This window comes from Mustelus asterias, chromosome 9 (genome assembly GCF_964213995.1).
Source record: "Mustelus asterias chromosome 9, sMusAst1.hap1.1, whole genome shotgun sequence".
Taxonomy (NCBI): Eukaryota; Metazoa; Chordata; class Chondrichthyes; order Carcharhiniformes; family Triakidae; genus Mustelus; species Mustelus asterias.
The window spans coordinates 79,535,599-79,562,848 of NC_135809.1; the positions used below are offsets into that span (position 1 = coordinate 79,535,599).

Genomic DNA, 27,250 nt, shown 5'->3' on the forward strand with positions numbered 1-27,250 from the left:
AGAAGAAAGCCATTCGGCCCTTCAAGCCTGCACCATCAACAATCCCACCCTGGCCCTATCCCTTATCACTGAAAACTTTAACTATCTGTGAATAAGTTAGCTGTTTTCCATACATGATAAATCAGTCAGCCCTTAGATATATCTAAACAATCAACCAACATGGTTTTGCAAAGGTCATGTCTGTCTGACAATCTTGATTGAATCTTTTGAAAAGGTGCTTAAAGTGGTGAACAGGGAATATTCGTACATATTATTTATATAGGTTTTCAGAAGGCATTCAATAAAGTCCTGCACAAGAAACTGCTAAAGTTGAAGCCCTTTTTTTAATGTATATTTTTTATGGCGTGCAAGGCAAGCATTTGTTGGCCATCCCTAATTGCTCTCAAGAATGAAGCTGGTGGAGTGTTGCCTTCTTGAATTACTGCAGTCCATAGGATGTAGGTGCACGCATAACGAGTTCCAGCATATTGGCCCAGTGACATTGATGGAATGGCAATTATGGTGGAGGGAGAGAATGTTTAAGGTTGTGGATGAGGTGTCAATCAATTAGACTACCTCATTATAGAGGTGTTGAGCTTCCTGGAGCTGCACTCAGTACTGTATCAGTATTCTATTGTATTCCTGACTTGTGCTTTGTATATGGTGAACAGACTTTGAGTAATTAGGAGGTGAGTTACTCAATGCAGAATTCCTAGCCTCTGAGTTGTTTTTGTAGCCACAGTATTTATATGGTTGGTCTAGTTAAGTTTCTGGTCAATGGTGACCACCAGGATGTTGATGGTGGGACAGCATCTGCTTTTGCTTGGACCTGGCTAACAGATGGTGCATTTGGCTGAGAAATCAGAGGACAGGAAAATTCCCTCAAAATGAATGGGTCTTTCACCTACCTGTTTTGATTACTCAGTGTTTGGTGTGCTGTCCAGATGGCTGACAGAATATGATGCTGGGGCACAGCTGCAATCACCCCCTAGCCACCAAGCTGCCACCCATGGGATGGTCTTGCTCAGAGCTTTTAAGTCCTCTCCCTCTACTGCTATGGAGCTATTGACACTGCACAAGAGATCTTGCACCTCTTCCATGCGCTGCACATGTTGTCACATAGAGCTTACAGTCAGTTGACGACAATCTTGGCTGTTGATCGTGTGCCCCCTAACCCGAGAGATAGCAAAGCTCATATCCACCACATACTCCTTCATTCGTAGTATAAGAACTCTCGATGTCTCAGGTAACTCAACCAGATGGCCACGTACCTGTCTCTGCCTATCCAAATACTCAGTCCCAAAGGGAGATTTCTGGGGCTTTGGCTCCCAATTCTGTGGGGAGCCTTCTGTCACTGCCCTCCCTCCGGGGGGGGAACTATGCGCAAACAACTCTGCGCCTGACACCTCTTCTTGCACATAATGCACTAAAGTTAAGTGTGTGTCTCTGGGCTGGTGTCTGCTGCTGAAGACAGTGATGGTGCACCTGAAACACATTTGCTACCTCCTTGTGTCACAGGTCTGAATCGCACGAACACATTTGCAGCTTGGTGTCACCCATCACCATTAGTGGCCAATATGATATCCCCAAAGTCGATCCCGTCTACACTCAATCGCGTTCGCCCCGTTGCGCTCCCCCCCTTGGGCTCCCCCCATCGTCCCACCCGCGCGCGCTCCTCCTCCATACATCTCCTTTAAACCTTGCCCCTCGCACCTTAAACCTATGCCCCCTGGCAATTGACTCTTCCACCCTGGGAAAAAGCTTCTGACTATCCATTCTGTCCATGCCCCTCATAATCTTGTAGACTTTTATCAGGTCGCCTCCCAACCTCCGTCATTCCAGTGAGAACAAACCAAGTTTCTCCAACCTCTCTTCATAACTAATGCTCTCCATACCAGGGAACGTCCTGGTAAATCTTTTCCGTACCCTCTCCAAAGCCTCCACATCCTTCTGGTGTGGCGACCAGAACTGAACACTATATTCCAAGTGCGGCCCAACTAAGGTTCTATGAAGCTGCAACATGACTTGCCAATTTTTAAACTGAAGGCCCCGGCCAATGAATGCAAGCATGCCATATGCCTTCTTGACTACCTTCTTCACCTGTGTTGCCACTTTCAGTGACCTGTGTACCTGTACATCCAGATCCCTCTGCCTATCAATACTCTTAAGGGTTCTGCCATTTACTGTACATTTCCCGTCTGTATTAGATCTTCCAAAATGCATTACCTCACATTTGTCTGGATTAAATTCCATCTGCCATCTCTCCGCTCAAGTCTCCAACCAATCTATATCCTGCTGTATCCTCCGACGGTCTTCATCGCTATCCGCAATTCCACTCACCTTTGTGTTGACAACAAACTTGCTAATCAAACCAGTAACATTTTTCTCCAAATCATTTTTTAAAATATATAGTCACAGCCCTCCAGAAACGCACCCTTCAACTGCTCCCCTCTGTCTTCTGTGACTGAGCCATTTCTGTATCCTTCTTGCCAACTCACCTCTGATCCCATGTGACTACACCTTCTGTACCAGTCTGCCATGTCAAAGGCCTTACTGAAGTCCATGTAGACAACATCCACTACCCTACCCTCATCAATCATCTTCGTCACTTCCGTGAAAAACTCGATCAAGTTAGTGAGACTGTACCTCCCCGTCACAAAACCAAAAATTCATTCATGGGACATGTGCGTCACTGGCTTTTATTTCCCATCCCTAGTTGCCCGAGGGCAGTTGAGTCAACCACATTGCTGTGGCTCTGAAGCGACATGTAGGCCAGACTAGGTAAAGATGGCAGATTTTCGTCCCTAAAGCACATTAGTGAACCAGATGGATTTTTCTGACAATCGCCAATGGCTTCGTGGTCATCAGTAGATTCTTAATTCCAGATTTATTGAATTCAAATTCCACCGTCTGCTGTGGCATGATGTGAACTTGGGTCCCCAGGGTTTCTAAATTAATGATCTAATGATAATACCACTAGGCCATCACCTCCCCATATATAACTACTCTTTTATTGGACAGAGGCCTCCACCCAAGAATCTTCCTGAGCTTAAGCCCACACCAGCACCCAATCACATCTCTGAAACGATATCTGGAACCTGCTCTGGCTCCCGAGATACAAAATTATGGCACAAATTGAGCTCGGAGGCAGGTTCACATTTGGGAAACTACAAGGGCCTGACTTGCATTTCATGAACCCAAGACGAAAATCCAATCCAAAAGGTCTGCAAAGGAGTATAGATAGGTTAAGTGAATAGGCAAATGTTTGGCAGCTGGATTATAATTGGGTAAATGAGGTTATCTATGTTGGTAGGAAGAATAGAAAAACAATATTATTTAAATGAGAGATTATGAATCTCAAAAAATTAGCTTGCAGGAAGAGCAAAACAAATAAAATGTTGGCCTTACTTGCAAGGGGATGGAATAGAGAAATCTTGCTACAACTATACAAGAGAGCTGTTGAGACCACTCCTAGGGTCTGCAGAGATTCAGTCTCCCTTTGTAAGCGGGCTATACTTGAATTAAAGGCAGTTCAGAGAAGGTTCACTAGATTCCTGAGATGATAGTTGTCTTCTGAGGAAAGTCTGGGCCTATATTAATAGAAGTTTAGAAGAATGAGAGGTGATCTTATTGAAACATAAGATCCTGAGGGTTGCTGCAAAGAGGGTGTTTCTTGTGTGTTAATCTAGAACTAGGGGGCACAGTTTCAAAATAAACAGTACTATTTAAGATGGAGATCTGGAACTTCTTCTCTCACAGCGTCATTAGTGTTTGGAATTCTCTTTCTCTGTGAGCAGTACAGGCAGGGTCATTGAGTTACTTTGACCCAATTAGACAGACTTTTGATTCACAAGGGAGTTGAGGGCTTTGGAAGCAGGCAGGTAAGTGGAGCTGAGGCCACGATCTGACTCTTGTTGAATAAGAACAGGCTCAAGGGGTGAAATGGTCTACTCTTACTATTTTTAATACTGTCATGTTCTGCACACAGCGATTGATGCTAGATCAAATGTTAATTTTAAATCTGGGATTGATAATTTTTAAAATCCAAAGTAATTAAGGGATATGGAGCAAAGATATGAATATGGAGTTAGGTCATAGATCAGTCATGTTTGTGTTCCCATGTTCTGTTGGGTATGTCTAATGAATCAGTTGGCCATACCATACCTGGAAAATCGATCAACCACTGAGAATGAGTTTGCTGTGTAAAACATGGGCTTAAGCCTCCAGCACATTGCCAGTGTAGTGTATTTGATTGTGATGGCAAACTTGTAGAATATTTACTTTTCTAATCATGATGTTATGCGGTTATTTAAAGATGTGTTTTAAAATCGTTTGAGAAAATACAGTTACTGATGATTGTAATGATTTGATTCATGAGAGAACTCCTCATTCACATGTGCTCTTTTCTGTCATTCACCCATAATAAATTATCACTATTGCACTCCATTATTACTCTATCTCTAACAATATGTTTTGAATACTTTGTAAATATTTGGAATAATCTGCAGGCTGATTGAGATAAAACACTGGGGTTGCTTACAATTTAATTGTATGCTAAAATGGGAGAGTTAACCTATAAGAGGAACGAACTTCTCTTGACCTTGACTTTCTCATTCAATGTTTCCTCTGAAGTTCAATATTAAATTTTAATAGATGCAGATCTTGTAAACAAGAGCTCCTGCCAGTGAGAAATTATTTCTAATTCTGTGATTATCTTGATTCTGATGTTGTATCAAAAAATTTTAATGTCCAGAACTACAATGAAAAATAAAATTTTAGTTGTTGGAAAATTCTTTGAGGGATTAATAAATATCAAATTCAATATGGTTTCCGGTAAGAGTACATTTCTTGCAAAACGTTTGTTCTGGAAGTAACAAAAACAGTAATATTAATGTTGAATTTATGGGGGAACATTTTAAAGTTTTTTTTTCATTTACAACAACTTAAATCTTAACTACGAATCTCCTCTCTCCTCGTCACAGTTCTTTTTAAACCAATGCTGATGAAATCTCTATTGGAATTTTTTATTTATTTACAAGTACTATATATTTGCAAGTTGCTGAGTGTCAGAAGAGGTATTCTGTTTGTTCTTTGGGAACAAACTTTCCGTTTTAACTTCGAGTAATATTTAGTTGCAGTCTTTAATCTGCCCTTGAACTTAATGCCTGCTCATTGAGAACTGAATGATTCTTCCCAAAGCACAACAGAACATGTATGTTAATTCATGCTTTGTGTGTGTAAGAATTCGTAATATTTGTTGCACACAAAAGGCAGTTGGAACAACACCACAATTAAATCCAGTAACAATTCATAGAAGAATCTAGATGGGTTGACATGCAAACCACGAATGGACAATTACAGCTTTATTTTAATTTTTTTTATTTTAAAACATCTTTAACTAGGGTTTGCCCTATTTAGCCACAAGGGCTACTTTACAAAGGGGCCCTGTCAACAAGATACAAGATGAGACAAACGACATTGAAAACATCACAAAAAATACAACTTTGTCTGTGAGTGCATTTATATTTGTTTAAAATGTGTCAGGCTCTCTTTAAGCACTGAACTTGAAGAGAGATTTTTATTTCAAAGGTGATTAGGATTCAAAAGTAAAGGCAGCTTGGACTGGAAAGTACTGTTTGGCAAAGTTGACACAGGCCTGCAATAGATCTAAAGATCTATTTAGAGTGGCATATAAAGCAAAAGATGGATGGGAAAACCAATTGATTTATTTGGAGGGAAATGTAATCTGTTTCAACTGCCTGTCCACAGTGCAACCTAATCACAATTGCTATCTGTATTTATTTACTCATTCATTCATTTAATTATTATTTAGTTCTTCTTCAGTTTTTTAAGATACAGCAATGAACATTGTGTTGTACAAGATATTTTATTAGGAGCCAATATAGTATCCATTGATGTAATTAATAAAAACTTAATTAGGTCTGGATTTAACTTGCGCCGTTAGCAAGCAATTTGCATAAAGTTGCAGCTAAATCTGTAATAATTCTGAAAGGAGAAAGATTAAGAAAGAACCTTTCAAATTCCACAATTTTGAGTTCCACCTGTCTCATTTGCGGTCCAGCCCTTTGGCATCTCCATAGATTCAGTCAGTGCCACTCCTTGGTTGATCTACCTAGTGCTGCATTTGAGTGGTGCAGTTAGGCTGTTCCCAACCGAGACTTGCTTTTACTTCCATCCTAGGCCATAGCTAAGGTTGGATTAAGGAAAGCTTGAGTGGAAAATTCAGCTCTGAAAGGATCCAAATTTGGATCTCGTCAGAACCCTGTGTTATAGATGTCATAGTGCCTAGGACGTGTGCTTACATAGGCTTGTGTCTGCCATATTGGGAGCCACTAAAATTAGAACTATAGCAAAAATTAAAACCCAAATTATAACTTAAGCCATGTAAATGATTGTGTAACTTTGTTTTTTGATAGGGTGACATCCATGAGGATTTCTGCTCTGTGTGTCGACGTAGTGGACAGCTGCTGATGTGTGACACTTGTTCTCGTGTGTATCACCTGGAGTGCCTGGACCCGCCATTAAAAGCCATTCCCAAAGGAATGTGGATTTGTCCCAAATGTCAGGAGCAGGTGTGGGCTTAGACAGTGCCTTAGACTTAATTTAGTCTAATATAACTCTAGTAGTTGTAGGGTTTTGTTTTGGTAACTTTTTTGGTGGGATTTGCTTTTTTTAATTTTTCTTTCATTATGCCATACAGTGTCTCAAACACTCCAGGGTATACACATAGATATAATTCAGGACAATAAGTTAATAAAATCAGTAATGAACCAGCCAAACTACCATTTTGGCTGTTCTCTGGTTATTGGGGATTACAATGATCAGTTTATTATTCCTGACTTAAAATGTTGCAGCTTAACTTAAATACTTCAGACAGTACATTTATGTTTAGAACACGGAAAATGCTGTCAGGTCGCTGTTAAAGATCCAGAGTGAAATTTAGTTTGGACAGGTTCAAATCTAGTACTCACCTGAACCAGCTGTTATTTAGAACTCTTGGGCACTAACCTTCTGAAGATGCACCTATGGATAGGTGGTGTGAAGTAAAGGAAATATTGCACCTGTATAGAAAATAGTTTTTTTTTTGTGGCTGTGATTAAGGCATGTTGTTGGCATCTCAATCTGCTACACCTCTACTGAGAATATCTGAGACCACCTCCAAGCACAAAGCGACTAACTGGTTTATTCTCTACCATGGTCATCCATTTGTCATGTGCATTCCCAGGCACAATTTGGGCAGTGCTGTTGATACACAATGATTAAATAAATCTAATTTTCTTCCATTGAAATGCAAACAATATTCTATTAGGCATTAATACTAAGAGAAAGAAAATTACAAAGAAAATGTTTGTTTCAGTACTTTACGGATTGATCAGCCTTTACGTAAAGGCAAGTCTTTTCTTGTCTCTCACGTCAGTTGCAAATTGTTTTTGTTTACAGTCTTAACATCTGCTGAAAAGAGTTTAAGCAAATGACATGTTATCCATCATGGTTAAAAACGTTCTGTTTTTAGATTCTGAAAAAGGAAGAAGCTATCCCGTGGCCTGGGACACTAGCTATTGTCCATTCTTACATTGCCTACAAAGCTGGTAAGAGCTTGCCATACTCTGAGTTTGCCTTCAAGAAATATTGGCTCATTGTTGATTACATATCAGAACAGCTATAAATTAGATTGATCCTTTCACCCTTGGGAGACATTGCATAGATATTCATTGTTGGAGCAGATGGTCCTGTTAAGGGTACTGCTTGAAAACTGAATCATTATCTCATCATAGTGGCTCACGTTGCTTTATTAAAACAGTCAAATACAATGTGTTCACCCGTTTGGAAAGTCGAGTTGGCCAGAAGTGTAACTCAAATCACATTTCAACAAAACATGTATAGATTTTAGCGAAAAAATAAAACCATTCATGATTCCTGGCCAGGGTTGTTCACATTTCATTTAAAGTTAATGTGTTGGTAAAATCTCAGCAGGATTCAATTCATGTCATTTATCTCTCCTTTTCCCTTCTCTTTGGTAATTTGAATAGAAGTGCTGGACAATCTTTAATATTAGTTACAGTTGTAAATTTTTTAACTATTGCTTTTTTGAAGGTTCTCAAATTTTACTTTCTTTATTCTTCAGCAAAAGAAGAGGAAAAGCAGAAATTGTTGAAGTGGAGTGCTGAACTAAAGCAGGAGCGAGAACAGTTGGAACAGAAAGTCAAACAGCTGAGTAATTTCATATCGGTGAGTAACACAAGCTCGAGGCAAGAGAATATTCCTCTGACATGTAAAGTTAAAATCATAGTCATAAATTAGAGGTAAAAAGAAGCACAAGAGAGAGCATTTTCTTGAAAGATAACAACAGCTTTTAGAGCAAGTTTGTTTTTAATATTTAGAAACTGGATGTTGAAAAAGAACTGGTGAGAACTTTTATTTAATGGAGTATTTATCTTTTGTTTGGTAGAGGTGGCAAAACATCTTCATTTATATCAATTGCAAGCATTTTAAGCTGCAGTATTTCAACCCACAAGTCATTTTGTCAGCATATTGCAGCTAGAATTGAAGGTTATAGGTACCAACTATTTGGATCAGCTGGATGATAGGGCTAACCAGCTACTACTATGATGAAGGAAGGGACTGTGACTTTCTCTTGCTTTTGGTTGAACAAAATTGAAACCAGAATGTTTTAAGATGAGCTAACGGTTCTTGAGAGCAGTAGTTACAAATCTGTTTAGTTAGTTAGATAACAAATCAGCTGCTTCAAAAATGTGTCCCTTTTCTCACAGGACCATTCTGGGGTATACTTATCCTTATCTGATGGCAAGGAATATGCAAATGTAGTTTCAACCACTTTTTAAAGTGACTATATTTCTGCATTCCTGCTGAGGCTTACTTAATTGAAACAAAAGATTCTGAGGGATTTAGACAAAAGGTCGCCCATTTAAAACAGATGATGTGAAAATTTTCACTGAGCATTGTGAGTCTTTGAAACTCTTCCTGAAAAGGTGGTGGCAGCAGAGACTTTGAATATTTTTAAGACAGAGGTGGATAGATTCCTGGTAAGCAAAGGGGTGATAGTGGTAAATCTGTGGAACTCTTTGCCGTAGAAGGCTGCGGAGGTCAAGTTGTTGAGTGTCTTTAAGACAGAGATAGGTTCTTGACTAATAAGGGGATCAGGAGTTATGGGGAAAAGGCAGGAGAATGGGGATGAGAAAAATATCAGCCATGATTGAATGGCGGAGCAGACTCAATGGGCTGAATGTCCTAATTCTGCTCCTATGTCTTATGGTCTTAGGTTATTGGGGGTCGGCAGGATGCAGGTTTAAGGTTACTATCAAATCAGTCATGATTTTATTAAATGGCTGTGCAGGCTCGAGGGGCTGAATGGCCTACTCTGCTCCTTGTTTTTATATTGATCATGTGTACTTAACTGAAAGAATGCACTTTTAGATTTCACAACAGGGATGTGAAATGCTGGCCAGTTAGTTGGGTGAATTTTCATTGATGGATTGGGTTCTAATATTTAAAAGTTTTCAGTTTGTTTACACACTTGTGGAAGTCCCTTTCTTGCTGTGCGGTAACCAGGGAGAGTGTTAAGGGTGATCAAAGTCCACAGAAAAAAGTGAGGAATGACAAAAGTGTAATAGACTTCAAACCCCAAACTGAAGGCAGACAGCCTCATCCACCCGACACCACGGATGTTAATCTAATACGTGTTTCTATGAATAATGTTGCTACGTGTTTCATTTTTAAAAAATGTTAGTGTGCAATGATTTTTCGTTCCTGTAAATTAAATTGCACTTTCAACAGGGTCACATAGTTAGCCCACTAACTGGGACAACATGGCATAACGAAAGTTGAGGTTAAGTCAAAGTAATGGTTTGGCTCAATGATAGCATCTTGGTGCTGTCAGAGGTCCATGTTCCAGCTTGATCACAAAATCTAGGTTGGCTTCTCAGTGCAGTACCAAGAGAGTGTTGCATTGTCAAGTGCCATCTTTTAGGTGACTCCAACTGGTCTCTCATTCATGTGTAAAGTTCTATGGAATGCTTATAATCGTGATCAACATTTATCTCAATCAACAACATTTAGTCAGGATAGTGAAATAACCTACAAATGGTGTTAAAACTCCAATTGTCACAGAATTGCCAGTTTTGAAAGTTTGATAATGTAGTGTCAAACCCTTCAGGAATATTGATTAAATAAACTAGATTTTTAATATTGGTACAGAAAAAAATAATACTCAGTTGCGATTTGGGGATTTCTGTTAATTTCATCATTTTTCACTTATTGAAGCCTGAATTCTAATCTGAGGAAATCGATCCTAAAAATACTAAAATAGATCTTTTAGTATACGTTCAAGCTAACGAGGATTCCCAAATTCAAATACATATTTTTGTTCCAGCTTATCAATTTAGACAAGATTCTAGTGAATATGGTTTGTTTCCCTGATCTTATTGAGAATCTGAATGGCCAGATTGAATTAGGGCGAAATTATAATTTTTGTCTCCTCTCAGCCATTTTTTATTGATTGGTTCATGGGATGTAGATGCGGCTGACTAGGCCAGCAACAAAACCAATTTATTTCCCATCCCCAGTTGTCCTCAAAGGTGGTGGTTATCTGTATTCTTGAACTCCTGAAGCCCATGTGTGTAGGAACACCCACAATGCTGTTAGGAAGGGAGTTTCAGGATTTCGACCCAGCAACAATGAAGGAATGATATAGTTCCAAGTCAGGATAGTGTGTGGCTTGGAGGGGAGCTTTCAGGTGATGGTGTTCCTATGCATCTATTGTCCTTGCGCTTTTAAAAAGTAGATGCCTCAAGTTTGGAAGGTGCAGTCGAAGGAGCCCTGATGAGTTACTGCAGTGCATCTTGTAGATGGTATACACTGCTGCCACTGTGTTGTTGGTGGATGGGATGTCAATCAAGCAGCTTGATTGTCCTTTGATGGTGTCAAGCTTCTCGTTGTTTGAGCTGCAGTCATCCAGACAAGTGGAGAGTGTCCCATCATACTCCTGATTTGTGCCTTGTAGATGGTGGACAAGTTTTGGGGAGTCAGGAGGTGAGCTAAACACCACAGAATTCCTAGCCTCTGTCCTGCTCTTGTGGCCACAGTATTTATATAGCTTGTCTAGTTCAATTTCTAGTCATGGTAACTGCCAGAATTATGATAGTTGGACATTCAGTGATGGTGATGTCATTGAATGTCAAGGAAGAGATGGTTAGATTTTCTTCTGTTGGAGATGGTCATTGCCTGGCACTTGGTGCAAATGTTAGTTGCCACTTATCAACCCAAGCCTGAATATTATCCAGGTCTTGTTGTAAATGGATATACTGTTTCAGTATCTGACGAGATGCAAATTGTGCTGAACCAGCTAAAATCATTCCGAATACCAAGCATTAGATTCAGAAAAGCTGTCATGATATTTTCTAAAATTTAGTTTCATGATTGCTTATGTCTGATTTTCATCAGAACAAATCTAAATGTAAGTGGGATTCACTGAAATTCTGAGTAGCGGTATATTAAATGTTTTATAATGAAGCATATTGTGCCTTTGAATAAGGAATGTGCATGACTGCATACGCTCAGCCACTACTTCCTGTTTTCTCCAAGTCGATGTACAAAGTTTTCAGAAAGTTATTTTTCCCTAAAAAAAACATTGAATTAATTGTACATAAAATGTAACTGGGATTAATTGAAGATTTCTTTCCCATGCATTCTTAATTAGGAAACTCATGCAATCTCTGGAAACCTGTCTTCACTAGTTACATTGCTTCTTTCATGTCCATGTACCCTGGACATTCTCCCTTCCATAGAAACCATAGAAACCCTACAGTGCAGAAGGAGGCCATTCGGCCCATCGAGTCTGCACCGACCACAATCCCACCCAGGCCCCACCCCCACATATTTACCCACTAATCCCTCTAACCTACGCATCTCAGGACTCTAAGGGGCAATTTTTAACCTGGCCAATCAACCTAACCCGCACATCTTTGGACTGTGGGAGGAAACCGGAGCACCCGGAGGAAACCCACGCAGACACGAGGAGAATGTGCAAACTCCACACAGACAGTGACCCGAGCCGGGAATCGAACCCTGGAGCTGTGAAGCAGCAGTGCTAACCACTGTGCTACCGTGCCGCCGCTTCTTCCGTCGGGAAAAAGATACATAAGTCTAAGGTCACGTACCAATCGACTCAAGAACAGCTTCTTGCCTGCTGCCATCAGACTTTTAAATGTCTTGCATTAAGTTGATCTTTCTCTACACCCTCGCTATGACTATAACACATTCTGCAATCTCTCGTTCCCTTCTCTATGAATGGTATGCTTTGTATAGCGTGCAAGAAACGGTACTTTTCACTGTATACTAATACATGTGACAATAAATCAAATCAAAAAATGTATTCACCTGACTAAAAACAATTTTTGAAAGGGCAGTTGCATCTTTAAATAGGGATGGAGCTGAACTTAATTTGAGTTGAGACGGTCCAAGATATAATAATTGGGGTCCATCCTATTTTTTAGTGCACTTAATACTTCACACTCGAAGAAAGTAATGGATTATTTCACCATTTAACTTTAATCATTGTTGGTTTAGTGATTGAATCTGCGTATTTGGGTGTCCTGAACAGCATAATCACTTTTTTTGTAGCGCTTGGCTGATTAAGCGCGTGAACGCTTTAAATGTTCTTGCTTGACTGTGTGCGGTAGCTTAAAGGAGCTGACATGTGCATGGCTTGCACCACACTTTGAGAAGAATGTGAAACCATGAGGGCAAAGATTTACAAGAATGATCCAGAGATGAAGGACTCCTGTTATGTGGATAAATTAGAAAAGCTGGGGTTGTGTTATGACTCAGGCCAGAAACTCCAAGATGTTTTATGAAAACAGCCTAGACCCTAAATTTTTAACTTTGAATTTGGCACAGGTGAGCATAAGGTGTTTCACTCCAGGAATGATTCAAGTGACCCACTAAGAAGCTTTTATCAAACAAAGTTTATTTAAGAACACAGTTAACATATAATAAGAAAAATTAGCATTTTTACCAATAGCAAGAAACAGCCATGATAAAATATAAACCCTAACAGCTAGCAATGATGTTTCAAGTCAAACAACATCCCACAAACATCTCCTCTTTCTAGACTTGACACAGAAAAAGCAAGTATGCTCACGTGATGCTGGATTTTGCAGCTTTTAACACGTGCTTTGAATGTTGGATTAAAACTTTCAGGCTTCCCAGTTCTGCAATTTTCAAGCACATCTCTATATAGAGACAGAGAGAGGAGCACTGTCTGTCTCCACCCTCTTCTAGCTAACAACTCTCAGCAGAATTTTCAACTTGAGAGAGGGGAAAACAAGAGCCCTATTTTCTGTTTCGCATCCAAACAGCATCTGAGAAAAAAATGAAGCTGTGTTCATAAATAAGCTTGCAGGGAACATAAAGACTGACACTAAGTGTTTCTATAGATACACGAAGAGGCAGAGGTTGGTGAAGACAAATGTAGGTCCACTACAGACAGAAACAGGGGAATGTATAATAGGGGACAAAGAAATGGCCAAGCAACTGAATACATACTTTGGCTCTGTCTTCACAAGAGGACACAAATCAGATGCCAGAAATGTTGGAGAATGCAAGATTTAGTGAGAGGGAAGAACTGAGGGAGATCAATATTAGTAGAGAAATGGTACTGGGAAAGCTGATGGGATTGAAGGCGGATAAATCCCCAGGGCCTGATAATCTACATCCCAGAGTATTTAAGGAAGTGGCTCTAGAAATAGTGGCTGCTTTGGTGGTCATCTTCCAGGATTCTATAGACTCTGGAACAATCCCTGCAGATTGGAGGGTAGCTAATGTCACTCCAATATTGAAGAAGGGAGGTAGAGAGAAAACAGAGATTAAAGGCCAATAAGCTTAACATCAGTAGTGGGGAAAATTCTCAAATCCATTATCAAGGACTTTAAACAGAGCATTTACAAGCAGTGGCAGGATCAGAGAGTCAGCATGGATTTATGAAGGGGAAATCATACCTGACAAATCTGTTGGAATTCTTTGAAGATGTAACTAGTAGAGTTGACAAGGGGGAACCAGTTGATGTGGTATATTTGGACTTTCAGAAAGCGTTTGACAAACTCCCGCACAAGAGATTATCATGTAAGATTAAAGCGCATGGGATTGGGGGAAGTGTATTGAGATGGATAGAAAACTGGTTGGCAGAGAGGAAACAAAGAGTAGGAATAAATGGGTGCTTTTCAAATTGGCAGGCAGTAACTAGTGGGGTGCCACAGGAATTGGTGCTGGGACCCCAGCTATTCACAATATATATTAATGATTTGAATGAAGGAACAAAATGTGACATCTCAAAGTTTGCAGATGATACCAAGTTGGGTGGGAGGGTGAACTGTGACGAGGATGTAGAGATCTTTCAGAATGATCTAGACAGGTTGGTGAGTGGGCTAATCAATGGCAGATGCAGTATGAAGGCGAGCAAGCAGGTGCAGCAGGCAGGAAAGAAGGCAAATGGCATGTTGGCCTTCATTGCGAGAGGTTTCGAGTACAGGAGCAAGGACGTGTTGTTGCAACTATGCAGGGCCTTGGTGAGGCCACACCAAGAGTATGGTGTGCAGTTTTGATCTCTTTTTCTGAGGAAGAATGTTCTTGCTCTCGAGGGAGTGCAGCAAAGGTTTACCAGGCTGATGTGTGAGGAGAGATTGACTAGGTTGGGATTGTTTTCGCTGGAGTTCAGACGAATGAGAGGGGATCTCATAGAGACTTATAAAATTCTAACAGGTCTAGACAGGTTAGATGCAGGGGGGAGATTCCTGATGGTGGGAGTCCAGAACCAGGGGTCACAGTCTGAGGATTCAGAGTAGACCATTTAGGACGGAAGTGAGGAGACATTTCTTCACCCAAAGAGTGGTGAGCCTGTGGAATTTATTACTACAGGAAGTAGTTGATGCCAAAACATTGAATGCATTCAAGAAGCAGCTGGATATAGCACTTGAGGCAAATGAGATCAAAGGTTATGGTAAAAAGCAGGATTAGGCTATTGAGTTGGATGATTAGCCATGATCGTAATGAATGGCGGAGCAGGCTCGAAGGGCCAAATGGCCACTCCCTGCTTCTATCTTCTATGTTTCTGTGTAAACCAAAATCTTGGACTTCACTACTTCACTGTGCGGGGTGGGGCTGTCTCCAGGCAGCACCTGACCTGTCAATCACGCAACACCTAGCAATTCCAAAAGGATCACAAAACCCCCAGAACAAATAAACATGAGGTCCATTATATCGCTTCAGTCACAATTGGAGGACACCGGCTACCGACATTACAGCAACAATAAAATCTTGCAAAGGAACTGCTTGAAAAACCTGCAAAAAAAAACCAAGTAAAATACATTTCTTAAAGGCACTGTATTGTCACAGCTGTTTGATTCGAATTTAAGGGAAGACATAAGAAATAGGACCAGGAGTAGTCCATTCAGCTCTTTGGGCCCACTCCACCATTCAATAAGGTCATGGCTGATCTACTTTGTAATACCTTTTCCTGCACTATTTCGTATCCTTAGATGTGTTTAATGTGTAGAAATCCATCACAGTCTTGAACACACTCAATGACTGCACCTCCACAGCCCTTTGGGGCAGAGAATTCCAAAGATTCACCACTCTGAAGAAATTCCTCCTCATCTCCGTCTCAAATGTCCTGCCCTTATTCTGAGACTGAGTTCCTTGGTTTTAGACACCCACCCAAGGAAAGCATCCTTCCTGCATTAACCCTGTTGAGCCCTGAAATAATTTTGTATGTTTTAGTGAGATCATCTTTCATTCTTATAAACACATGAGAATAAAGGCCCCAGTCTATTTAATGTTTCCTTGTATGACAATTCCTCCTTCCCAAAAATTAGTCAGGAGATTGGATATAGTTGCTCAAAATCATGAGGAATCTCAATGGAGTAAATAGAGAGAAACTGCCCCCATTATCGGAAGAGTCAAGAACCCAGAAGGCAACGATTTCCATGAATGGCAAAAGACAACATGGGAAAAAACAATGTTTACACAGCAAGTGATTCGTATCTGGAATCCAATGCTTGAGATGTGGCGGAAGCCAATTCAATCATGACTTTCAAATGGGAATTGGATTATTACATGAGAGAAAATTTGCAGGACTACAGGAAAAGGCAGGGGAATGGAACAGCTGAGCTACCCTTGCAGCGCATGGACAGTCACCGGCTGGAGGCCTGTGACTAGTGGTGTACCGCAGGGCTCTGTATTGGGACCTCTGCTGTTTGTGATTTATATAAATGATCTGGAAGAAGGAGTAACTGGGGTGATCAGTAAGTTTGCGGACGACACAAAACTGGCAGGACTTGCAGATAGTGAGGAACATTGTCAGAGGCTACAGAAGGATATAGATAGGCTGGAAATTTGAGCAAGGAAATGGCAGATGGAGTTCAATCCTGATAAATGCGAAGTGATGCATTTTGGTGGGAATAATGTAGGGAGGAGCTACACGATAAATGGAAGAACCATAAAGGGTGTAGAGACGCAGAGGGATCTGGGTGTGCAAGTCCACAGATCTTTGAAGGTGATGTCACAGGTGGAGAAGGTGACGTCACAGGTGGAGAAGGTGGTGAAGAAGGCATATGGCATGCTTGCCTTTATAGGACGGGGCATAGAGTATAAAAGTTGGGGTCTGATGTTGCAGATGTATAGAACGTTGGTTCGGCCGCATTTGGAATACTGCGTCCAGTTCTGGTCGCCACACTACCAGAAGGACGTGGAGGCTTTGGAGAGAGTACAGAGGAGGTTTACCAGGATGTTGCCTGGTATGGAGGGGCTTGGTTATGAGGAGAGATTGGGGAAACTGGGGTTGTTCTCCTTGGAAAGACGGAGGATGAGGGGAGACTTAATAGAGGTGTATAAAATTATGAAAGGCATAGATAGGGTGAACGGTGGGAAGCTTTTCCCCGGGTCGGTGGTGACGTTCACGAGGGGTCATAGGTTCAAGGTGAAGGGGGGGAGGTTTAACACAGATATCAGAAGGACATATTTTACACAGAGGGTCGTGGGGGCCTGGAATGTGTTGCCGGGCAAGGTGGTGGAGGCGGACACACTGGGAACGTTTAAGACTTATCTAGACAGCTATATGAACGGAGTGGGAATGGAGGGATACAAAAGAGTGGTCTAGTTTGGACCAGGGAGCAGCGCGGGCTAATTGTTCTTTGTTTCTCGTTTCAAGGCTTCATTCTATGATCATCTTGCTGGTGCCAGTACAGAGCGAGACTGCGGATAGTTGGGAACCTGTCTCGGGGGCAGGGAATTCATATGGTGTTCGTGGAAGTGGAAATGAATAGGGTTGGGAAGCATTTTCCGATCAGGGCCAGTGTGATCTCCTGGACTCGTTTCGATCGCCTCGGGGTCGGAGAGGAATTTCCCAGATTTTTTTTCCCCATATTGGCCCTGGGGTTTTTCACTCTGGGTTTTCGCCTCTCCCTGGAGATCACATGGTCTGGAATGGGGGGGTGGGGGTGAGTTAATAGGTTGTGATGAACAAAGCATCGTAGCTGTGAGGGACAGCTCGGTGGATAGGATATTACAAAGAACAAAGAACAATACAGCACAGGAACAGGCCCTTCGGCCCTCCAAGCCCGCGCCGCTCCCCGGTCCAGGATTGAATCCTGAATCCAGGATCCCTGCCCAATTTTCCAGCCTATCTACATACCAATATCCTATCCACCGAGCTGTCCCTCACAGCTACGATGCTTTGTTCCCACCAAAATGCATCACTTCGCATTTATCAGGATTGAACTCCATCTGCCATTTCCTTGCCCAAATTTCCAGCCTATCTATATCCTTCTGTAGCCTCTGACAATGTTCCTCACTATCTGCAAGTCCTGCCAGTTTTGTGTCGTCCGCAAACTTACTGATCACCCCAGTTACTCCTTCTTCCAGATCATTTATATAAATCACAAACAGCAGAGGTCCCAATACAGAGCCCTGCGGTACACCACTAGTCACAGGCCTCCAGCCGGAAAAAGACCCTTCCACTACCACCCTCTGTCTTCTATGACCAAGCCAGTTCTCCACCCATCTAGCCACCTCCCCCTTTATCCCATGAGATCCAACCTTTTTCACTAGCCTACCATGAGGGACTTTGTCAAACGCTTTACTAAAGTCCATATAGACAACATCCACGGCCCTTCCTTCGTCAACCATTTTGGTCACTTCTTCAAAAAACACCACCAGGTTAGTGAGGCATGACCTCCCTCTCACAAAACCATGCTGACTATCTTTAATGAGTTTATTCCTTTCTAAATGCGCATACATCCTATCTCTAAGAATCTTCTCCAACAACTTCCCCACCACGGACGTCAAGCTCACCGGCCTATAATTACCCGGGTTATCCTTCCTACCCTTCTTAAATAACGGGACCACATTGGCTATCCTCCAATCCTCTGGGACCTCACCTGTGTCCAGTGACGAGACAAAGATTTGCGTCAGAGGCCCAACGATTTCACCTCTCGTCTCCCTGAGCAGCCTTGGATAGATTCCATCAGGCCCTGTTAGTATGTAGATAGGCTGGAAAATTGGGCGGGGATCCTGGATTCAGGATTCAATCCTGGACCGGGGAACGGCGCGGGCTTGGAGGGCCGAGGGGCCTGTTCCTGTGCTGTATTGTTCTTTGTTCTTTGACAGTCCAAATGGCTGCCTCCTGTGTGGTAACCATTCCATGATTTTTCTATGATTTATTTTATCTGAGAGGACTGGCCTCAATTTAACTCCTCATCTGAAAGACAACACCTCTGACATTGCAGCAGTCCCTCGCAGCTGAAAGATCAATTGTGCCTTTCAATTTTTGACAGTGTAAATAGATAATATGTAATTGAATCTCTTATTTTAAGTTCTTTGCCAAATAGAGTGGCTCATGCAGTGCACATGTCCAGTTCATTGTCTCTGTAAATTCCATCATCTTCAAGCAGATTTTAGTACCACATAAGAATTGTTTTAACCATTAGCCAAGTAATCCTTATACTTAGACTTTGTAGAGCTTATATGACCAGGATATGAAGAAATGTGCATAGTACGGTCACAATTCTTTTGACAGCAGTCCTAATGGAAATCATAGACTTTTGGTGGGAAAAGTATTATGTTCATATATGGACTTAAGTTAAACAATCTGAATGCAATATTTTATTGGCTCTTATTTCAGTGTGTATTTTAGGGTTGTGGAGATTTACCTTTAGCTCAGATTTTTACAGTCTCAGTGGACCTCAGAAATTTGAATTTCTGTTTGAATGAGTTTGAGTTCCCAGTTATAACTTCGACTTCAGTAAGCGGGGATGAAATGGAAATGGTCAAGAGCTTCAAGTTTATAGGTGTCCAGATCACCAACAACCTGTTCTGTGCCCTCCACGCTGACGTTATAGTTAAGAAAGCCCACCAACGCCTCTACTTTCTCAGGAGGCTAAGGAAATTCGGCATGTCTGCTATGAATCTCACCAATCTTATAGCTGCACCACAGAAAGCATCCTTTGCGGATGCATCACTACTTGGTATGGCTCCTGCTCTAACCAAGACCGCAAGAAACTACAAAGAGTTGGAAAGAGGGGAAAACAGCAGCAGCCAGGGCAGTGGCACCACGACTGGCTCTGTTGTTCAGCAGGGAGAGTCAAGGTGCAGAAGAGCAATAGTTACAGGGGATAGTCGGGTGCAGACAGATGTTTCTGTGGCTGGGAAAGAGACTCCAGGATGGTATGTTGCCTACCCAGTGCCAGGGCCAAGGATGTCTCTGAACGGGCATGGGACATTCTGAAAGGGGAGGGCGAACAGCCAGATGTCATGGTACACATTGGTACAAACGACATAGGCAGGAAGAGTGACAAGGTCCTGCAAGGAGAGTTCAGGGAGTTAGGTAATAAGTTAAAAAAGAGGACCTCTAAGGTTGTAATCTCAGGATTACTTCCTGTGTCACATGCCAGTGAGGGTAGGAATAGGAAGATGGCGCAACTAAACACGTGGCTAAAGAGCTGCTGTAGGAGGGAGGGGTTTGGATATCTTGATCATTGGGATCTCTCCTGGGACAGGTGGGACCGGTACAAGAAGAACGGGTTACACCTAAACTGGAGGGGCACCAATATCCTGGCAGGTAGATTTGCTGGAGTCAGTCTGGAGTGTTTAAACTAGTATGGGGGGGGGGTGCGGAAACAGGGAGTAGTTGTTGAACACAATGGGACTGGTGGTCTGAAGTGCATTTGTTTCAATGTGAATAATATAACAGATAAGACAGATGAACTTAGAGCTTGGATTAGTACTTGGAACTATGATGTTGTTACTATTACAGAGACTTGGTTGAAAGAGGGACAGGACTGGCAGCTAAACATTCCAGGATTTAGATTCTTCAGGCAGGATAGAGGGGGAAGTAAAAGGGGTGGGGTGTTGCATTACTGGTAGAGAATATCACAGCTGTACTGAGGGAGGACACCTTGGGGGGTTCGGGCAGTGAGTCAATATGGCTAGAGCTTAGGAATAGGAAGGGTGCAGTCACAATGTTGACGGTTTATTACAGGCCTCCCAACAGCCAGTGGGAGATAGAGGAGCAGATGTGCAGACAGATTTTGGAAAGATGCAAAAACAACAGGGTTTTAACTTTCCCTATATTGATTGAGACTCACTTACTGCTAGGTGCTTGGATGAGCAGAATTTGCAAGGAGCGTCCAGGAGGGTTTCATGAAACAGTATGTAAATAGCCCAACTTGGGAAGGAGCTATATTAGACCTGGTGTTGGGGAATTAGCCTGGCCAGGAGATTGAAGTTTCAGTAGGGGAGCATTTCGGGAACAGTGATCATAATTCCGTAAATTTTAAGGTCCTTGTGAAGAAGGACAAAAGTGGTTCTCCGGTGAAGGTGCTAAACTGGAAGAAGGCTAACTACAACAACATTAGGCAGGATCTGGAAGCGTAGACTGGGGAGGCTGTTTGAGGGTAGATCAACATCCGACATATGGAGCCTTTCAAATGTCAATTGATTGGAATTCAGGACCGGCATGTGCCTGTGAGGATGAAGGACAAGTGTGGAAAGTATCGGAACCCTGGATAACGAGGGATATTATGAGCCTTGTCAAAAAGAAAAAGGAAGCATTCGTAAGATCTAAAAGGCTTAGGACAGATGAAGCCCTTGAAGAATATAAAGAAAGTAGGAAGGAACTTAAGGAAGGAGTTAGGAGGGCTAAAAGGGGTAATGAAAAGTCCTTGGCAAACAGGATTAAAGAAAATCCTACGGTATTTTATATGTATGTAAAGAGCAAGAGGGTAGCCAGGGAAAGGGTTGATTCACTCAAGAATAGTGGAGGGAATCTATGCATGGAACCAGAGAAAATAGGTGAGATACTAAATGAATACTTTGCCTCAGTATTCACCAAAGGCGAAGACTTGGTGGATGAAGAGCCTAGGGTAGGATCATAGAAATCATAGAAACCCTACAGTGCAGAAAGAGGCCATCTGGCCCATCGAGTCTGCACCAACCACAATCCCACCCAGGCCCTACCCCCATATCCCTACACATTTACCCGCTAATCCCTCTAACCTATGCATCTCAGGACACGAAGGGGCAATTTTAGCATGGCCAATCAACCTAACCCGCACATCTTTGGATGTGTAGATATTCTGGATCAAATCGATATCAAAAAGGAGATGGTGTTGGTCGTCCTAAAAAGCATTAAAGTAGATATGTCCCCAGGGCCTGATGGGATCTACCCCAGAATACTGAGGGAGGCAAGGGCGGAAATTGCTGGGGCCTTGACAGAAATCTTTGTATCCTCACTGGCTACAGGTGAAGTTCCAGAGGACTGGTGAATAGCCAATGTTGTTCCAGTGTTTAAGAAGGGCAGCAGGGATAATCCTTATGTCAGTGGTAGGGAACTTATTGGAAAAGATTTTTGGGGAGAAGATTTACTCACATTTGGAAATAAATGGACTTATTAGTGATAGGCAGCATGATTTTGTGAAGGGAGGTCGTGTCTCATTAACTTACTAATAAATGTGAGGCTATTCACTTTGGAAGCAAAAACAAGAAGGGAGATTACTACTTCAATGGCTGTAAATTTGAAAAGTGGAATGTGCAGCGGGACCTGGATGTCTTTGTACACCAGTCGCTGAAGATAAGCATGCAGGTGCAGCAGGCGGTAAAGAAGGCATGTTGGCCTTCATTGCGAGAGATTTCAAGTACAGGAGCAGGGATGTGTTGCAATTATACAGGACCTTGGTGAGGGCGCACCTAGAGTATTGTGCGCAGTTTTGGTCTCCTTTTCTGATAAAGGATGTTCCTGCTCTCGAGGGAGTGCAACAAAGGTTTACCAGGCCTATTCTGGGGATGGTGGGACTGATATACGAGGAGAGATTGACTAGGTTAGAATTGTTTTCGCTGGAGTTCAGACAAATGGGGAGGTGGGGGGGTGGATGGGATTTCATAGAGACTTATAAAATTCTAAGAGGACTAGACAGGGTATATGCAGGGAAGACATTCCCGATGGTGGGGGAGTCCAAAACCAGGGGTCACAGTCTGAGGATTCAGGGTGGACCATTTAGGACAGAGATGAGGAGACATTTCTTCACCCAAAGAGTGGTGAGCCTGTGGAATTCATTACCACAGGAAGTAGTTGATGCCAAAACATTGAATGTATTCAAGAGGCGGCCGGAGGATATAGCACTTGGGGCGAATGGGTCAAAGGTTATGGGGGGAGAAACAGGATTAGGCTATTGAGTTGGATGATCAGTCATGATCGTAATGAATGGCGGAGCAGGCTCGAAGGGCCAAATGGCCTCCTCCTGCTCCTATCCTCTATGTTTCTATGTTTAACTTAATCAAGTTTTTCGAGGAAGTGACGAAAGGCAAAGGCAGTGGACTTCACTAAAGCCTTTGACAAGGTACCTCATGTACCTATGAAAGGTGAAGTCACACGGGATCAGAGGAGAGCTGGCTAAATGGATACAGAACTGGCTTGGCCATAGAAGACAGAGGGTAGCAGTAGAGGAATGCTCTTCTGAATGGAAGGCTGTGACTAGCGGTGTTCCACAGGGATCAGTTCTGGAACCTTTGTTGTTCATAGTATATATGTGATTTGGAGGAAAATGTAGCTGGTCTGATTAGTAAGTTTGCAGACGGCACAAAAATTGGTGGAGTTGCGGATAGTGAAGAGGATTGTCAGAGGATACGGCAAGATATAGACCGGTTGGAGACTTGGACAGAGAAATGGCAGATGGAGTTTAATCCGGACAAATGTGAGGTAATGCATTTTGGAAGGTCCAATGCATGTAGGAATTATACAGTAAATGGTAGAACCCTTAGCAATGTTGACATGTCGATAGAGTAGTCAAGAAGGCATATGGCATGCTTGCCTTCGTCGGTCGGGGCATTGAGTATAAAAATTTTAGGTCATGCTGCAGCTGTACAAACCTTAGTTAGGCTTCACTTGGAACATTGTGTACAATTCTGGTTGCACACTATCAAAAGGATGTGGATGCTTTGGAGAGGGTACAGAAGTTGTTTACCAGGATGGCGCCTGGTCTGGAGGGTACTAACTATGAGGAGAGGTTGGATAAACTCGGTCTGTTCTTACTGGAACGACGGAGGTTGAGGGATGACCTGATAGAGGTTTACAAGATTATGAGTAGCATGGACGGAGTGGGTAGTCAGATGCTCTTTCCTCGGGTCAAAAAGTCAAGTACTAGGGGATGTCGGTTTAAGGTGCATGGGGAAAAGTTTAGAGGAGATGTGTGAGGCAAACTTTTTTACACAGAGGGTGGTGAATGTCTGGAACGCGCTGACCGGGGAGGTGGTGAGAGCAGGTATGATAGCGGTATTTAAGGGGCATCTAGACAAACACATGAATGGAAGGATACGGACTCCTTAAGTGCATATGGTTTTAGTTTAGGCAGGCATCATGATTGGCGTAGGCTTGGAGGGCTGAAGGACCTGTTCCTGTGCTGTATTGTTCTTTGTGAACGTAGCCCAATCCATCACGCAAATCAGTCTCCCATCCATTGATTCCGTCTACACTTCCTGCTGTCTCAGAAAAGCAGCCTGCATAATAAAGGATCCCACGCAGTCTCCCACCGTCTGTCAGGAAAAAAGATACAGAAGTCTGAGATTGCGCACCAACTGACTCGAGAACAGCTTCTTCCCTGCCATCAGACTTTTGAATGGACATACTTTATCTTATGTAGATCTTTCTCTCCACCCTAGCAATGACTGTAACACTATATTCTGCACTCTCTCCTTTCCTTCTTCCCTGTGTACTCTATGAACAGTATGCTTTGTCTGTACAGTGCGCCAGAAAGAATACTTTTCACTGTATCCCAATACATGTGACAATAATGAATCAAATCAAGAATTGTGCCAAAAATTTACATTTTAATCAAAGGTTTTATTGTACAAAAATAAAACAAAACGCGTCCTACTAACAACACTATATCTTGTAAATACTTTAAATCCAAAAATCGCAACAGACCACTTCACGTATTTTTATTTCCACCCAATTGTTTCCCTAGGCTTTACAGGATCTTGAGGGTTCCTTCACGTCTGGCATCAAACCAAGCTGTGCCACAGCTTTCATATAATCATTTTGACTCTTCTCAGTTCCCTCTCAGATTTCTCTTGGGGTTCTTCCATGAGCATCCAGCTAGGTGGCCCTTCAATTCTCTTAAACACTTCATGATTGTGGACACCTCAACTCAAGCATGGGCCTCACTGCACTCTTGCTTAGTGACACCCTTTGCTTCTGATGACTCTCAACTACTGTCTACAGTTCCTGGCAGATTCTCAACTTGTCTCAAAGCTGCTTCCAGATTAACTTCATTTGTCTTTCTGTGAGAAATCCGAGAGATTAAAATTTTAAACTAAACAAAACTCCCTGCAGTCTATCCATGCCATGCCAGTGTGGCACACCTGGGATGGTTGAGTGAAGATTAAAATCATTATCTCCAACTTTGGACCTTCCCTTGGTTACCAGTTGCTTTCAAACGCTTCTTTGATCTGGAGAAAATTTCACCCCTTATTGAGACAGCTGCAGACTTGTTGTCCCCATCACAAACTCAGAGGGGTCACCCCTTCCAATTCCAATTCTGGCTTTATTAAATAAACGTAAGTCACCTTTTGAATTGCAATTACACTAAATTAATTTACCAAATATCCAAACTAGATGTTTCCATTTGTCTTAACACTCTCAAAATTTTCAATACTCAAACTAAAAGTTATATTCCTAAAACATATAGAATCATAGTGCAGAAGAAGGCTATTTGGCCTATCGAGTCTGCACCAACAACAATCCCGCTCCGGCCTTTCCCCATAACCCCACGTATTTACCCTGCTAATCCCCCTGAAACTAGCAAACATTTAACATAGCCAATCAACCTAACCCGCACATCACATGAATCATGAAATTACATATAACGAGATTAAATATGTAAATTCAGAAATGATTTAATTAAACCTTTGTCTCATGAAAAAAATAACTACAGCATCAAATTACCACATATCGTCTCTCCAGTAAAGAACATCCCATTTTTTCAAGTTTGTTTTTGCATTTGTATTTTCAAGTACTAGACAACATCCTGATGAATTTACACAGAATTGTCTATATTGCTGCAACATCCTTTCTGTAGGATCGAGCCCAAAGCTGCATAAGGTTTTCTAGCTAATCTTAAGTCTTTAAATTCTATTCCTCTTTTCATAAACCCAATGTTCCATTAATTTTGTGACCTTATTGGCTTGACATGCTGCCTCTAATGTCTTGTGAACCTTTACCACCAAATCCCTCTGCTCTTGTATGGTAGCCAACTTTCTTCCATTCAAAGTATAATTATCACTTTTTTAATGAAATTGACAACCTCACATTTATTGCCAGTGAATTGCATCTGCCATAATTGGGGTCATTTTCAAAGACCGGTATGAGAGCTAATATGGAGTCCCCCAAACCTGGATATTGGAATTGAAAGATTATATGGGGAATAGAAGTGGAATTGAATTTTGTTTTAAGTAGCATTCAGAAATGATTACACTAAAATAAACTTTTCTTTTCTTTAGAAATGTATGGAGACCAAGAACACGTTACTTGCCCGGCAAAAAGATATGCAGTCTTCGTTGGAAAAAGTGAAACGGCTTATCCACCTGATCCAGGGTATACAACTCTCAAAAAATGCCACACTGACAGATGAGGCGATCAACAACCCCACAGACTGCATGAACTCCCCCACCACTGCATCTTCACCAGTGAACTGTGACAGTAACTCGGAGACCAAGTAGCTGAAAGAAAGGGCTGGATTCTGTAGAACTTGTAAACCTTTCTGGGAACAAAATTGTGACAGGTGGTTCCTGATTTGCCAATTTAAGGGGGATTCTGTGCTGGATTGTGTTCTTTTAGATCCATATTGGGAGTACCAGCTGGGTAAGGACCAGCATCAAGCCAAGTGAAAATACCAGTGTGTGCCTGCTGCCACCAGTTTGGTTTTAAGTTTGTCTACTCTTCAGGGAAATAGGTAGAAAACAATGGCAGAAACTTAGTGAGCTGTCCTGGGCTTGAATTGCATTCTCACAATTCCCAAGTCCAGGATTACTTGAGCAGAATAGCAGACATTTAGACAATGCAACAAGATGGAAAAAAAATGTGTGGAATGGAAAGGGTCGGAGGCATGAGGACAAAGCGGTAGCAATCATTGACTGACTGAAGCCGTGAAGGTTGAATCAAAAGTATAGACAGAGACAGGTACATTGTGTAATGAACACAGCACAATGTACAGAGATTCTCCTCTTATTTTAAATACAAAAAACAGAAATGTAGGTTTATTATTGGGATTGGTAGGCGGTGGCACCAAAACCATGCATGGCTTATGATGAAGAGTATTTCTTTTTTAATTTAAAAAAAAGTAATGTGCTTGTTCATTGTGCAAGTAAGTTTTTCAGTGTCTTGGGCACTGGAAAGACATAAAAGGGACAGACTGAATTTGTCCTGAGATTTTTGGGTTTTTAAAGCTTAGGGAAATATTCAGGTCTTCCTAGTGTTACAGAAATTAGATCAAGTGAACTGTTGAGTGCTTTTATTTCCTAACGAGGTGATTTATAGAAAACAAAGTGTTAGAAATTGAGCAGATTCTGTATATATAAATATATATATATACACACACACACACACACATATATTAAAAATTGTGTATATATAAAAAGAAAAAAAAACACAAATCTGTTATCGTCTGAACTGCCAAATGCTTCTATATTG

The 27,250-nt window shown here is 41.8% G+C and overlaps 1 protein-coding gene across 5 annotated transcripts in view; it reads left to right on the forward strand.

Moving 5' to 3' along the window:
- Positions 1–27,250, forward strand: part of phf21aa (PHD finger protein 21Aa) — a 310,619-nt gene that overhangs the window by 281,985 nt on the left and 1,384 nt on the right. The window contains exons 13-17 of one of the 5 annotated variants that reach the window (XM_078220409.1): positions 5,382–5,489; positions 6,417–6,572; positions 7,514–7,589; positions 8,126–8,229; positions 26,062–26,155. In XM_078220409.1, the coding sequence (XP_078076535.1) occupies positions 5,382–5,489; positions 6,417–6,572; positions 7,514–7,589; positions 8,126–8,229; positions 26,062–26,155 (538 nt within the window). Of the gene's footprint in view, positions 1–5,381; positions 5,490–6,416; positions 6,573–7,513; positions 7,590–8,125; positions 8,230–26,061; positions 27,193–27,250 lie in introns of those variants that run through there. The other 4 variants (XM_078220407.1, XM_078220411.1, XM_078220410.1 and 1 more) reach the window with 4 other exon arrangements.